Below are 15926 nucleotides of genomic sequence, written 5' to 3'. Positions count from 1 at the left end.
TCTTCCATGGTGCTAAGTAAAATACAATTAGTATCCTACAAGAAGTTTAAAACAAAACACAAATGACTACATGCAAATAAAGATAAGCAAACAATTGTAAAAGTACTGACAATACAATGTGAGTGCAGTACCACTCAGTGGTGCGATTTGAGGTTCAGCAGGGTTGAGCCTGGTGGTTCGAGAGCGAAGGCTCCTGTAGTGCCAACCAGAAGAGAGAAAAGTAAAAAGTCAATAGTTTGGGTGTAATGCATCCTTGATGCTGCTCTTTGCCCTGCCCAGACAGTGTGTCTAATAGTTGTTAGTGGTGGGCAATTGGACGCCGATAATCTGCTGGGCAGTTTTCACCATCCACTGAAGGTGCTTATAACAGGTAGAAGGTGATTTTTGTGCAAGTTCACAGGTTCTGCACCATTGCATGTCAATAAAGGGTATTCTCCACCATCTTGGTACTGTTGATGAATATGGGGATGTGTGTTCCTTTCTGTTTCCTGAAGTCAATGACATTGGCAGAGAGGTTGTATATCCTGATTCCAATGCACAAGGCTTTCTCTCTCTCTCCTGTCTGTACTCTGTCCCGTCATTGTTTGTGATCTGGCCTTTGTCTGTGGTGTCATCTGCAAACTTATAGATGGACTTAGAGTTGTGTTTGGCCACACAACCATGAGTGTAGTAAGGGGCTGAGTATGCAGCCTCGTGGGACGCTGGTGTTCAGGATTGTTGTGGAAGAGGGGTTGCCACTCATCCTTTCTGCTTGTGGTCCACAGGTCAGTGTGATATTCTCGCAGTAATATATTTCAGTATCATCGTCAGTACTTGGAGCAGAATGTAAACTCATTTTCTAACTTGTCAGTGGGTTTCCACTGAATTATGGTCGATGCAATATTGTGAGGAAAATCTGAAGGTGGGGAGAAAGTGATGTGGAGGTAGACAACAGAGGAAGAAAGTGAGAGGTCTGTTTTAAATGCATCCCATACCTCCTCCTGAAGTTGTCACCAGTTATATAGTACATTCTAGCTCCTTTCTCATTCCTCAAAATTCTGTCACAATTCTGGGCATTTTGACAAGGTCATCTCTCATTGTTATCACCTCAAGAACCAATCTGATGACCATTTTTTGCACCCACCCTCACAATGATAGATTTCGGAAGGAAAAGCTGTGCACGTGTACTCACCGAGGCTCTGGGCAATTGTACTGGGACACGCTCATCCTCATTCCATTCGCCGCCTTGTCCTCTCATCTTTTATGGTCCCATCCTAACCCTCCAGTTTCCATGTTTTGACTATTCATGTAACTGGAATATTCTTCAATATGAACAAGTGTATTCCATTAGAAAAAACTCCCCTCCAATCTAAAAGACAAATATACTTTATTTGAACAAATTTGGAAACCATACGTAGAGTATACTAGAAACCACCGATTTCAGACCTCCATCTCTTAAAATGGTAAACTTCAAATACAAAAATACTTAAATATAAAATTTAGGACGACACGATTTTTCTTTTCCCTTTTGTATTTTTTTATTGTTTATTTATTTTTACTTTTTTTTTAACTTTTGTTTTATGTTATGGGGGTGGTGAGAGTGAGGGGAAAAGGGGAAAAAATGTCACTGTGTATATTTTAATGATGAATGTATATATTAATGAAGTAGTTCATGGTGAAGTATTAAATAAAAAATAATTTAAAATTTTTAAATTCCTAATAATTTACCTCCATTGTCCATTTGATTGTTTAAACACACCATTATTTTCTTTTTATAAATATACAAAAGTGCTGGAGAAACTCAACAGGTCACACAAGAGTCTAGAGATGGAAAAGGTATCTAATCAACATTTCAGGCCTGAGCCTTTTGTCAAGGTAGCACAAAGAGCAGGCAGGCACCTGAATAAAAAGGCGGGGGCTGGAGGGAAGAAGGGGCAGAGGGGAGAATACAGGCCAACAGCTGAGAGGCCATGGATAGGAAGGCAAGGAGAAAAGCTGAGAATTGATCGAGGGAGCGAGGTAGCTCTGTAATTGCAAAGCTGGAGAAAAGGAGGCAGAGGGATGGGGAAGGAGAGAGGTGGGGGAGGGTGCTGATGGAAACTGGAGAACTCGATATGAATGCCATCTGGTTGGAGAGTGCCCAGACCCAATATCAGGCATTGTTCCTCCAATTTGCCAGTGGTTGGAGTTTGTTTCAAAGCTTCATTTTCCCAGCACTCCCTCCACCACTATAATCATCATTTCATATTTGTCCTTAAATGTTGTTTATTCCTCTTGTAATGCAGCTGTTTTGCTGAGGAGATTGAGAGCCACAAATCGAAGGGTCACAGAATGAGAAGATGGCGTGTTTCCTCAAACATCCAGGGCCTGACAGTTTACGTCGATTCACCAGAGAATCTCTGGCTGAAATTGAGCAAAGACTTGCTAAGGAAAAAGCTGAAAAGGCAACAAAGCTTGTCGTAGAAGAGGAAGAGCAGATACTCCAACCCAAAAGTGACCTTGAGGCTGGCAAATCCTTGCCATTTATTTATGGAGATATTCCTCCAGAACTAATCGGAGAGCCTCTGGAGGAACTGGATCCCTTCTATGGTTCAAAGAGAGTAAGTCTCGAGGAAGATTTATTTCATCTACTGTGACTATAATGTTCGAAAGGGTGCAGGCCATGAATGAATAGTATCAGCGAATCATTAGCGAGTAAGCAAGCAACGACAAAATGTTTTTTTCTCTCTGCTTTTAGAAATTATCGGTGATAATTTTGCATTTTTTTTAACCAGAATAAATTAAAATGTTAATGAGATATTTTCTGCCTGGCAATATTGCTTCAAAAGGATATTATTAATTTAGCTGCAAATGATGTTCATTTTGTATTTCTGAAACGGTTTAACCAAATATATAACCAATAACCAATAAGATTAATTCAGCTTTGATACGCATAAGGAAATAAATTAAAATTAGACATGGTTAAATCTATATTAGTTTATGATTATTAGTGGTGTTAAATACACATGTTTAGCTTTTTATCTGTTGGAAATCAGAAATAATTATAGAGCAACAATTCCATTTCAAGAATATAATATCTGTTTAAATTGAAGATTTAGTAGTGTGGATTTTGAGACATTTTAAATGAATTTAGAAACAACCTCCAAGCTCTTCAATTTTCAACGTCTAAAATGCCAGTGATGTTAATCTCAACATATAAGGCTCAAACTGGGGCTGTCTCCAAAAACACCCCTGGCTCTGCAAAACTGCTCCCATGGATGGTGGGTAACAAGATCCTAGACACCTGAAATCTCACAAAGGTAATCACTTTGAAACATTGGTGCCTACGATATAATGATTTTTGTGATGTTTGTACACACCCTGCCTCTGTAACACAGTAAAGTTCTCAAATACCTCAAACTGCCTGATAATGAGAATCTCCTCATATGTATGTTAAACCTGATCTACTCCTGCCCTCACTACTGACATTCTCCGTAAACCTGAAATCATTCAAAATGTATGCTGCCCATCTTTACCTTAAACAAAATCCTACCTCCGATTTCCCCATTATTCCCAATTATATATTGTCTGTTAATTTAAAAGCACCTGAATGTTTAAATTCTTATCTTTGAATGTCATTCCTTCAGTGAACCCACCCTCCCTATCTCTGTTATCTCCAGTTCTACAAACATCAACATTTTTTTAGATGTTCTGGTTTGGACATCTATAATTCTGGCAGGAGGAGCATTTGTGTCGGAAATGAGAGATTATCCATTTTACTAGGTGTAAATAGTCATAGCCTTTCTTTTGAATATTTTATTTATCAATTTTCAAACTCAAACTCGTACAGTGATCAATGCTTATCAAAACTTACAGTCACCATTTCTATACAAGGTTCACTGTTGAGTCCGAGCCCTTTTCCTACCCCTCCCTCCCCCCGTATCACACGCAATGTTCAAGATGCTCACAGCAAAGGTTAAAAACATAAACCAGGGATATGCGGATTCGTTACACCCCGGCGGTCTGTGACCCAGATTGGGATGGGATGGAGCTAGGCAGCGAGGCACTGTTGACCCATGAAACTTAGATACATTTCCAAATTTTAAGGAAGGAACTGTGCTTTTTCCTGAGATTGTAGGTAATCTTCTCCAGGGGAACACAGCTCTGCATAGCTGCATTCCAGCGTACAATGCTCAAGCTGGAGTTGGACTTCCAGGTAGCTGCTATGCACTTTCTGGCCACTTCCAATTCGACCTTACAAATTGGATTTGAAATTTGCTTTATTGTAAGTCTTACATCCATATATTTCCCAGCAGAAACAACTCTGAGTCCTCTGGGAATTCTTTGCCTATTAATTTCCCCAGGGCTTCGCCCAGGTCCAGTCAGAAGGGCCTTGCCTTGGTACAGATTGTCCAGTTTGCTTGCACAGAAGTTCCTGTCACAATGTCACATCTGAAGCATTGGCCTGAGATTTCTGATTTTGTTCTGTTCAATTTCAGATATAGCTGGTAAAGAAAGTTGTACTGCACCAGCCTGTACTGTTCATTAATGATTGGCGTCATGCTGATCTGACACAAATCTGGCCAACACCACTTGTCAATTGTTATTCCTAAGTCTGACTCCCACCTCTGTTCTTGACTTGTGAAGGCCTAGTTTTGGCCCTCCTGCCTGAAGTGAGAAATACATTGCTAAAATAGACTTACTTTTGAATCAGGGTCTCTGCCACTGCACACTGGTAGGGCCATAGTTGGACCAAGTTTGTCCCTTAGAAAATAACTTATTTGTAGATAGCAGTACCTCTTCCAGACATTGCCCATGGCATTGTCTCGGGGATTCTTTCAGAAATTGCTTTCTCTTGTACAAAGATGTTTAAGGAACAGTGAGGTGGCCAGGATTTCTATGGAGAAATTAGCTTGGGATTTCAGAAATGGCAGATTGCATTTGCCAGACTTCAAGAAATATCACTGGGCAGCCCAGTCGCGATACAGTACCTCACTCTTTGAGTGGGTGAGGTGTACCATCCTGGGCACAAATTGATTTGCACAAGGTGGGGGAGAAGGTAGAAAATTACTTTATTTACAAGTGGACTGCTAAGTTGCTATCCGGAAAGAAAGGCAGCTCCATATTAAAACAAGAAATTCTAATTTGGAAGAAAATTAATCAACATATAAGGCTCAAAGTGGGGCTGTCTCCAAAAACACCCCTGGCTCTGCATAAACTGCTCCCATGAACGGTGGATAACAAGATCCTAGACACCTGGCGTCGTAATGGCGTCTGGTGTAATGAGCAGGGGCACCTAATGTCGTTTGAGCAGCTCAGAAATAAATACGGTTTGTCTTAGCCTTTTCTTCCAAGGTTGCGGAGTCTAAAACTGTTGGGTGTAGGGTTTAAAATAAAAACACGATATTGCAGAAACAGTGGACTTGATACAGCAACAATAAAGATACATAACCAATGCTTCGGGCTTGAGCCCTTCATCAAGGTATGAGAAAAATGTAGACAGACGCCCGAACAAAATGGTGGTGGGGGGAGGAGCAGGGTCCCACAAACAATAGGTGGATAAGCGAGGGAGGGCACACCAGTAAACGGGGGAGGGGGTATTGCTCTGTAAATTGAGTAGGAAGGGGGTGGAGAGCTAGAGGAAAGGAGATGGAGAGAGAGAGAGAGAGAGAGAGAGAGAGAGAGAATGGGGAGTGGTTCAGCAGAAACCAGAGAAGTTAATGTTAATACCATCTGCTTGTCCAATTTGGTAGTGCAAGAGGCCACAGACAGCAGGGGAGTGGGGTGCAAAATGGAAATGGTCCCTGTCATTGATGTGGACAGAGCGATGGTGCTCAGTGAAGTGATCTCCCTGCGTCCAGTCTCTCCAATGTAGAGAAGGCCACAATGGGAGCACCGGATGCAGTAGATAATTTCCAGAGATTCACAAGTGAAGTACTGCTTCTCTTGGAAGGACTGTTTTGGGCCCTGAATGTTGGTGAGGGAGGAGGGTGTAGAGTGAAACTGAGAGGGGAAAGATTTAAAAGGGTCCTAGGAGGGCAGTGGGTAGGTAGAACAAACCACCAAACGAAGTTGCACAATTACAACATTTAAAAGCATTTAAATAGATTCATGGATGGGAAAGGATGAGAGGAAAATTGCCCAAGCATTTGCAAATGGGACTAGCTTAGATGGCAAATATGTCAGCATGGATATATTGGGATCAATGGCCTAATTGTGTGCTGAAGAACAGGAGAGTAGCATATTGTTTAAAAATTAAAGAGATTACAGAATGTTATAGTGCAGCAGGATTTGGGTGTCCTCCAATTAAATTCCTTGGAATTAGCATGCAGAACATGAAGTGATGAGGAAGGCAAAGATATCTGTTGTTATTTATTCAAAAATGGATGGAGTACAATAAGAAAGAAGACTTGGTGCAACTGCCGGGCATTGGTGAGACCATATCTGGAGTTCTGTTTACACTCTTGGTCTTTTTACCTTAAGGGGGAATGTAATCGCATTTCAAGCAGTTCAGGTTGATAGGTTAATGAAGATAGGAGGGATTGGAATCTGGAAGAAAAACATGACTGCCAGAGATACTCAGGTTGGGATACAAGGCATGTGATTGATTGGGGGGGGGGGGGGGGGAGGGGAAGAAAGAATTGCTCTGTGAATGGAGAGGGGTGGAGAGCTAGAGACAGAGGGATAGTGAAGAGAGAGAGAAGCAAGTGAAGGTGGAAGCAGGTGGTGGAGGGTGATGTTGGAATGAAGGCCACCAGTATTGGAATCAGAGACATAAAAGAGGTGGTGATATAACCCATCAGGGAAAAAGTAAAGGACAGGTGAGATCAGGTGAAACCAGGAGGAGAAGGGGGATTAAAAAAAAGGTATGGGGCCAGGTTTAGGGTTGGCAGGTGGAGGGGGGGAGGTGGGTGGGAAAGGAGATAAGAATGAAGGGAAAGGGCTGGAGTTGGATAGGAAGAGGAAAGTGAGGTTTCCCTAAAATTGGAAAACTCAATCCTCCCTCCAACAATGGGTAGACTACCCAGGTGAATTCGCCTTGGGCCTCATCCTGCCAGTGGAGAGGCTGAGGATTATTAGGTGCTATACTAATGGATAGTGAGGTTGAAAGGGAAACCAACCAGGGAGGGCCATTGTCGACAGAGTGCAAGTGCACAGGGAAACAGTTGCCAATACTGCACTTGATAGGTTGATCCCAGGAATGAAGGGGTTATCTTGTAAGGAAAGACCATAAAACTATAAGGCCATAAGATATATGTGCAGAAGTAGGCCATTCGACTTATCATGTCTGTTCCGGCATTCCATGATGAAGCTGATCCATTCTCCCACTCAGCTCCACTCCCCTGCATCTTCCCCATAAAGTGTAATACCCTGACTATTCAGATACCAATCAATATCTGTCTTTGAGGTTTAGATTAGCAGGGGAGTAGCTACGTCAAATACCCTAGACCGGCGGAGTGATCCTCTTCTAGGGGGTGTTGAGCACTGAACTTCAGGAGGGACACACATGGAGCTGTGAGGGAAGGGTGACACCGCCTGGCCAGCCACATCAGCCGAATCATCCCTAGCAATCAACGGGTTGACAGATGTCTCAGCCAGATTGCCCTCACACCCCATCAATCTCTGGCTTAAATATACCCAACAACTTGGCCTCCACAGCTGCCCTTAGTTGCTAATTCCAGAGGTTCACTACTCTCTGGCTAAAGAAATTCCTCTGCATCTTGCGCCCTTCAATCCTGAACTTGTGTCCTCTGGTCCTAGACTCCAGTACCACAGGAAAAACAGCCACATCAGCTCTGTGCAGGCTTTTCAACATTCAAGTTGCTTCTACAAGGCTCTAGGATTACAGTCCAAGAGCTGACAGACATTCCTCATATGTTTATCCCTTCATTCCAGGAATCATTCTTGTGAATCTTCTCTGAACCCTCTCCAATGCTGGCACATCCTTTCTTAAATAAGGAGCCCCAAACAGTAGCCCATATACACCATGGGGTCTCACCAGGTCCTTATAAAGCCTCAACATCACATCCCTGCTCTTATATCCTTATTCCTCTTGATGTGAATGCTAACGATACATTTGTCTTCTTCACCATTGACTCAACCTGGAGGTTAACTTTTAGGGTATCCTCCATGAATACTCCCAAGTCTCTTTGCATCTCTGAAATTTGAATTTTCTCCCTATCCAAATAATAGTCTATCTTTTTTTTCCTTCTACCAAAATGCATCATGTTGGTGGCAATTATCATCTTTTGTAGTGTGACCTCTAGCATTTGACATTTTTACACAATAGCTTTCCTTCCAGGTTAATTTCCATTACTCCTGAAAAACCACCTGTTAATTCCAAGACTGTCAATCTTACTGTGATTAGTAAGGGATTGCTTAAGGTGGGATGTGGGTGGAAAGAAAAAGTTTGAAAACCACTGTTTTAATCGTCCCTCATTGACTCGTTATGTGCACGGTTTCAGAACTCCAAAGGAAATGGGCCAATGACAATTTTTTGCAAGCAAAATATTTCAGTAACAATTGGGTCTAGAGCAGTGATTCTCAACCTTCCCTTCCCACTCACACACCACGTCAAACAATCCCTTACCAATCACAGAGCACCGATGGCAGAGGGATTACTTAAAGTGGAAAGAAAAAGGCTGAAAACAGCTGTTAGGGTGAAGAACAAGGTTGGTGTGCATGAGGAACTCTGGCGGGAGAGGGATATTGTGGCTCAGGTCCAAGAAAAAGAAGTAGGCAAGATCCAAGATTCAATAGTCTTTTATTGTCATGAAATAAAATATGTAATATTTTACAAAATTTGTTTAAGTCTGGGCAGAAGGCAGACAGATTCGCCATCAGCAGAAATCGCCAACTGCCTGTGTGTTCTTCAGCCGCGGAGCCCCTCACTGGTCCGCCGCTGTGGTCACTGACCCGTGGATAGTTTCCTCTGCTTCTATTTCACAAACGGTTGGGGGGTGGGGGGTGTGGTGGGGGCTAGTTTCCCTGTTTTCTGGTACCCTGCGCCAGTTCTCTGAAACCCCTTGAGGGCGCTGCTGAACACTGGCGCTGCCATCTTGGGCCCAGAACCGGCGGTCGCAGGATTTAAAAAAAAACACCATTTGGCTCCTCTAACAGGCCATTTGAAGCCTGTACAGTGTCGATGGCAGTCAGCGTGGGTGGTTGAACCCTGCGGAGGAGCGGTGTGTTTCCTCTCCTCGCTCTCTGTGGGTCGGCGCCAGTGGCAGGGCTGCCATTACAGAAGTCTAGATCAAAAGAAAATCGCTGGAGTATTCTTAAGAAGTGAAAGCAGGACAAAAAGGTCACCTGAAATGGAGCTAGTGGGAGGGATTAAAGGTAAATTCCACGGGTATATTAAGAGAAAGGTTGGGTTGGAAGAGATTTGATCCCATTAAAGATCTTTGAGTGAAGGCACAGGAGATGGATTGGGTTTTGAATGAATGTTTCTCATCAGTTTTTACTGCAGGGAAGCCAAAGAATTGAGGAAATGTGTCAGACAGTACGTTTCCCCATATCTGAAAATCTTGGGACCGGACATTTTTTGGTTAACTAGATTTTTTGGATATCCAAATAATGGCTTTAAAGCAGCCCAGTGGCATCCGCACAATACTTGTATCAGTGGTTAAACAATAAAAAAAAAGCAGAAGACTTTTCAACCATGAAATAATGTTTAATTCTAACTTTGAAAAAAACTGATCTCTGCTTATAAAATAAGATAAACGCATCAACAAATACTAGAAACGTTGGGTGAAAATTACTTTTTCAACTTGCGACGTCATGTCACTGTCAAAAAATTGTTCAGATAAATGAAATTTTCAGTTCACCGAATTTCGGATATGGGGAGACGTGTTGTACGAGGGGGTGGTCTTAGCAGCCTTAGGGCATATTAAAAAGGCCCGATGAAGTATCTCCTCACACCTTATTGGGGAAACGAAGGAAGGAGGGAATTGTGCCTGCTCTTGCTGAGATATTTACACCATCTTCGGTGAAGTGCTTGAAGACTGGAGGGGTGGCTAATGCTGCGCCGTTATTTAAAAAGGGCCGCAAAGACAAGCCAAGCAATTACAAGCTGGAAAATTGCTGAAGGAATTTCTGAGGGACAGCATCTACCAGCATTTGGATAGTCAGGGACTGATTGTAGTCAGCATGGCTTGGTTCATGAGAGATCATGTCTCGAGAATCATTGTTCTTTGTCCTGACACAGCTGTCTCAACAACGCTTTCGTTATTTTGAGAATAGCTCTTGTGATTTAACTGAAAGCAATATTTTAGATTTGCATTTGTTGATTTTCAACTAATTTGTAAATTTTCATAAATTTGCTGCTCAGAAATAAGCCAGTCTTGAAGCATGTTGCTATGTTGGACTCTGAGTCAGAAGATCTAAGATGCAAGGAGACTTTTTGTATTGAAAAAGACTGATCTCCTCATTGTTCTTTGTCATTCAACCTTTCCAGCATCTCCTTCACAAATGCATTTTCATTCTCTCCCTCTGCCCCGCACCTTAAAACATGCACTTTCCAATGAGAGATTGCTGAGCTGTGATATTTCCCTTTCCACAGACCTTGCCTGAACTAATGACCATTTCCTGAATTTTCTGTTTAATCATACAATGATGGTGTCGTTGCAGGGCGACGAGAGGAGGGCGAGGGAAGGGTGGACGAGCAGAAGGGTATTTTTTTACCAGTCAGTCATCCGTTTATTGAACAATCAGAAGTCGCTGATGAAATATCTGATAGATGCAGTTTCAGGCATTCCTCAAGTTGTTGCCAGCTCTTCTCCCTGTAATGAATGAAAATTGGTATCCAAAGTCCTTTTATAAACATACAGTGTGGCCTGTATCTGTTCAATGTAAGCAATGAGTTACCGGGACAAATCTAATCTTCACTTGAAATCTTCACTTGTAAACTGAAAATTATTCTGACCCTCAACTGTGGTGACGTGTAGGTTGCATCAAGGCAAGAATGCTCATGTTCTGAGGTGTTGCCTTTTGACCCGTTGCTTTCTACCTGAAACAGGTAAATGTCAACGGCAGCAAACCTCCAGTTCAGTAAGTTCAGGCAGAGGAGATGTAACCTTCACCAGTTCCACCATCACACATGTTGCGAATAACCTGTGTTTTATCTTCTGTTTCAGACATTCATCGTCCTAAACAAGGGGAAGACCATCTTTAGATTCTCAACAACACCTGCAATCTACCTGCTAAGTCCCTTTCACCTTCTAAGGAGAATTGCCATTAAAGTTCTAATTCATTCATATCCTTTCTCTCTTATGTTACTGAAAAAATCCTACGCAGTTTGTACATTCTCCCCATGTCTGCGTGGGTTTACTCTGGGTCTTCCAGTTTCTTCCCACCTTACAAAACATATGGGGATTGTAGGTTAATTGGGGCATGGGGTTGTAGGCTGGAAGGGCCTGTTGCCATTCGGTATGTGTGTCTAAATATATCCATGTCTCCTTGTGAATCTTGTTCGACACAAAAAAGCGCTGGACTTGTTTAACTTGTAAATCTTCCAGTTGAACGCGGCTCGAAAATTGGAATTAAACTTGCGGGGCGGCGAGGTCAGCGCAGCACCGTTAGAGCGCCAGCAGTTAGGACCAGGGTTCCAACCTTGTGCTGTCTGCAAGGAGTTGGTACGTTCTCCAGGTATCTGTGTGAGTTTTCCCCGGGATATCTGGTATCCTCCCGCCATTCAAAAACCTACCGGGGATGTAGGTCAACTGGGTGTAATTGGGTGGCACAGGCCAAAAAGGCTCTATATCTAAACTTTAAAAACTAAAATTACAATTTGAAATAAGTGATGATCCACGTCATAAAATCAAATGGGATAAACTGCAGCCCCGTGGAATAGCTTTTAGAAGACAAAAAACTTGGATGCATTAACACAACATAGAATGAATGTCCATCAATCAAATCTATTTGTTGTTTGACAAGGTTGTAGGGTTCCTTTCCTTTATGTTAAGAGAAATGCAGGTGTACTTGGCAATGTTTAGCTCATTGTAACATTAACTCTTGTTACGAGTTACAGGAGTTGGGGTGCATCAGGATTTGTTCATCAAGGTTTCCTTTTCCTTAACACTGTTCTGCAAATTATTTAGCTTGTTTATCATGTTTACCATTTTAACAAACTGCGTCTTCATGACAATGAGTGACCCCGCACCTTGGACTAAAAATGTAGAGTAAGTTTTTAAATTTGTTTTCCTCTTTTTCTTCTCTTGGGAAATACTTTTCACTGGTGTTGGTGAAAACGACTTTGTTCAGTAATGTAGAAGGATTGTGAAATACTGACTAACAGAGCTTTTGCCTCAACACTCCAGTGATCTGACCTCTTGCCTCGTCTTTGTGGAGTTTGCACATTTACCCTGACTCGAAGTGGATTTCTTTCGCCTTCTCTAGTTTCCTCACGCGTCCCAAATGCATTGAGGTTCATTGCCTGTTGTAAATTGCACCTGGTGTTTAGGTAGGTGAGGTAGAATACGGGGAGTGTTGATGGGAATATGGGGGAATAAAATAGAATTAGTTTAGGATTGGCAGGAATTGATGATTAGTAATTAGCAGGCCGAAGGACCTATTTCTGTGCTGTAGGACTTCATAGCTGAAGCAAGGCTTTCTGATGTTACTTGCCATTGGCACCCATCCCCTGTGGCATGTAGAATTTTTAAAAGATAGACCGTCGTATGTTATTTCACAGCATATGTGTGGGAGTGTCTTCATCCTGTTGGTTTCAGAGGCCCAAATAGGGAATTGTATCACAAGAATGAATCTAGTATTTTATTAAAAGATTCACCATATTAAACATAATTATACCTTGTGCACGCAAGGAAGTTGTTATCGGGTGTGAAATTTTGTCAGGTAAATTGATGACGTGGAATGTCAATAAATGTACTGGGCCTGATGGTGTCCATCCCAAAATACTGCACGAGGTGGTTCTGGACATAATGGACGCATTAGTGATTATCTTCCAGCATCCTCTACAATGACCACAGTGCGTTTCCATCTGGGTCTTTAACGTTCTTAAATCAAATGCTTTAAATTGGATAAAGATGTGTTCCTTACAGGGCTACATTTGACTTGAAAATATTGCTCAGTCATTGCTCACAGTGGACCATGGCATGTTAGGCCAGAAGTCAGGTGGGCCTTAGACTGAACAAGGATGAGAACCATTGCTCTACGCTCTGCATCAGTTCCTTTGGATTGGGCGGTTGCTAAAGTGACACCACTTCTTAAGAGAGGAGGGAGAAAGAAAAATTATGGAATTATAGACCAGTTAGCCTGACTTCAGTGCTGGGGGGTGGGGGGGGGGGGTGAGGTAAATGTTGGAGTCAATTATTAGAGATATAATTAGTGTGCGTTTGGAGAGGAGTGTCACGATTCATGCAAGTCAGCATGGATTTATGAAATGGAAATCATACTCTACAACTCTTCAAGAATTTTCTGAGGTCGTAACCAGTAGAGTGGATAACAGCAAACCAATTGATGTGGGGTATTTGGTCCTTTAAATCACTTTTGATTTCCCACAAAAGAAATGGCTGTGCAAAATTAGACATCGTGATCTAGGAAGTAATGTACTGATGTGGATGGAAAACTGGTTGACAGACATGAAGCAGAGATTAACAATGATTGATTGGCAGTAAGTTAGTTGTGGGGTATGACAAGATTCAGTGCATGGACCCCAGCTATTTTTATGATTTAGAAAAGAATTGTATGTAATATCTCTAAATTTACAGAGGACACTTAGCCGGCTGCCAATATAAGATGTGAGGAAGATTCTAAGTAGCTGCAGGTTGGCCTGGACAGATTAGGAGAGTGGGGAGATGTATGGCAAATAATGTGGGTAAGTGCGAGGTTATTCATTTTAGTGAGAAATTAAGAAAAGGGGAGGGGCCAAAGACTTGGGGATCATGGTGCATCCATCACTGAAGGTTGGAAGGCGGGTACAGTAGGCGGTGAAGAATGTTGGCCGTTGTTGTGAGAGATTTTGAAAACAGAAGCAGGGACGTCTTACAGCAGTTGCTTAGGGGCTCATGAGGCCACACCCTCAGTATTGCATGCAATTTTGTTCTCCTAATCTGAGGAAGGACATTATTATGATTGAAAGGGTGAAGTGAAGGTTAACACTACTGATTCCTAGGATGGTAGGACTGACGTATGAAGAAAGATTGAATAGACTAGGGTTATACTCGTTGGACTGTTGAAGAATGAAAGGGGCTCTCAATCAGACATTCAAGATTCTGACGTGACTAAATGCAGGAAAAATATTCCTGACGTTGAGGAGGTCACAGTCTAAGGATAAAGGATGTCATAACAGGAGTAAGATGTGGAGAAACCTTTTGAATCAGAGAGTGGTGAATTTGAGGATTTCCCTGCGACAGAAAATTGTTGAGGCCAGTTCATTAGATCTATTCAAAAAGAGTGTTGGATGTGGACCCTTAAGGCTAAAGGGATGTTGTCAAGATTTGAGAAACTGAGTTAAAGGGAAAGATTAAACAGGTTAGAGCAGGGGTTCTCAACTTTCCCCATCTCCTCCCCCCCCTCCCCATCACGTACCACGTTAAATAATCCCTGACTAACCACAGGGCAGCTATGGCATAGAATCCTATAGGTGCTCTGTGGTTAGTCAGGGATTACTTAAGGTGGTAGGTGAATGGGGAAAAAAAAAGGTTGCGAAACACCGGGTTAGGTTATTCCCTGGAATGTTGAAGAATGGGGATAGATTTGATAGAGGTACACAAATTTATAAAGGGTATAGATGGAGTAAATGCAGGTAAGCTTTTTCCACTGAGGTTAGGTGAAATATAAACTAGATGATGTGGATTAAGGGTGAAAGGGGAAATATGCAGGGAAATTTCTTCATGCAGAGAATGATTGGAGTATGAAACAAACTGGCAGCTGAAAGTAGTGAGTGCAGGCTTCATTTTGATATCGAAGAAAAGTTTGGACAGGTACATTGGTGGGAGTGAGATATGGAATGGGGGCAGGTCAGCGAGGCCAGGCAGAATAATAATTTGGCACAGACTAGAAGGGCCAAAGTCTGTGCTAGTTCCATCGTTCTATGGATCAAGGGATACAAAGAGAAACCAGGACTGAGGTCATATGAGCCATGGTCAAATTACATGGAGATGCAGGCACATGGGGTCCTCCTTCGTCTTCTATATGGTTCATTTAAAAAAAAAACACATAGGATTTCAACATTAATGTTCGAGACCAAAAATTACTCGTCACTTATCAAACGGAGAAAGAGTCGAGGCTTGTTTCATGAAGAATTGAACTACTTCTTTGTCTCAAAGTAGTGGCCAGGAATCACATCTGAGGAAGAATCTTTGAGTGGCATAAATGTAATTTCCAGAGTGGCCGCCTTTCTGTGTCCTAACATATCCTTAATCCTCGTGTGAACAATCTCAGGGCTGCTAATTTTTTTTAAAAAAAACAGAGACTCTGCAAATTAAATGGCATCAGGATGTTGCTCGACAAGAGTGTACGTGGGCTCAGATTGGCAAGGATCCCGAGATTGTGCAAGATTGACTAGCTGGCGGTCCCTTTGTTTTCATAGAATACCTTATGGAAAACCAAGGTCAATGTCAGGTCATCTTTCCAATTTTATTCTTGTCTTAAATATTCACAATTGAATGGTCAGAAAATAAAGCACATTGTTATCTGTATTCATGTGGGTTGGGCCAGAATGGCAGACTTCCTTCTTTAAAAGTCATTAGTGAATCGAATATGTTTTCCCAAAAATAAATTGGTTTTAGAGCCACCTCTCTTGAAACTTATGTTTCAAATGGCCTACATTCACTTGTGAGATTTGAGCCACCACTCCAAATTATCCCAACTTGCATGACTCTGGTATTACATCTATTATACCATCATACTTCTAAATATATTTATTGTTGCATTACAGGTCTTCGGTCACTTTATTCTTTTCAGTCTACTCATTTACCAACAAACTTAAGTCCTTAACTTTATTCGAA

The 15926-nt window shown here is 42.0% G+C and overlaps 1 protein-coding gene across 1 annotated transcript in view; it reads left to right on the top strand.

Annotated features, from left to right (window-relative positions):
- scn4aa (sodium channel, voltage-gated, type IV, alpha, a) overlaps window positions 1-15926 on the top strand; it is a 159670-nt gene that overhangs the window by 54629 nt on the left and 89115 nt on the right. The window contains exons 2-4 of the mRNA XM_069904854.1: window positions 2265-2579; window positions 11094-11212; window positions 12048-12137. Of these exons, the coding sequence (XP_069760955.1) occupies window positions 2319-2579; window positions 11094-11212; window positions 12048-12137 (470 nt within the window). The 5' untranslated portion in view covers window positions 2265-2318. The remainder of the gene's footprint in view (window positions 1-2264; window positions 2580-11093; window positions 11213-12047; window positions 12138-15926) is intronic.

This window comes from Narcine bancroftii, chromosome 12, assembly GCF_036971445.1.
Source record: "Narcine bancroftii isolate sNarBan1 chromosome 12, sNarBan1.hap1, whole genome shotgun sequence".
NCBI lineage: Eukaryota > Metazoa > Chordata > Chondrichthyes > Torpediniformes > Narcinidae > Narcine > Narcine bancroftii.
Note: the sequence above shows the minus strand (reverse complement) of the source record. Positions and strands in the feature narration are given on the sequence as shown.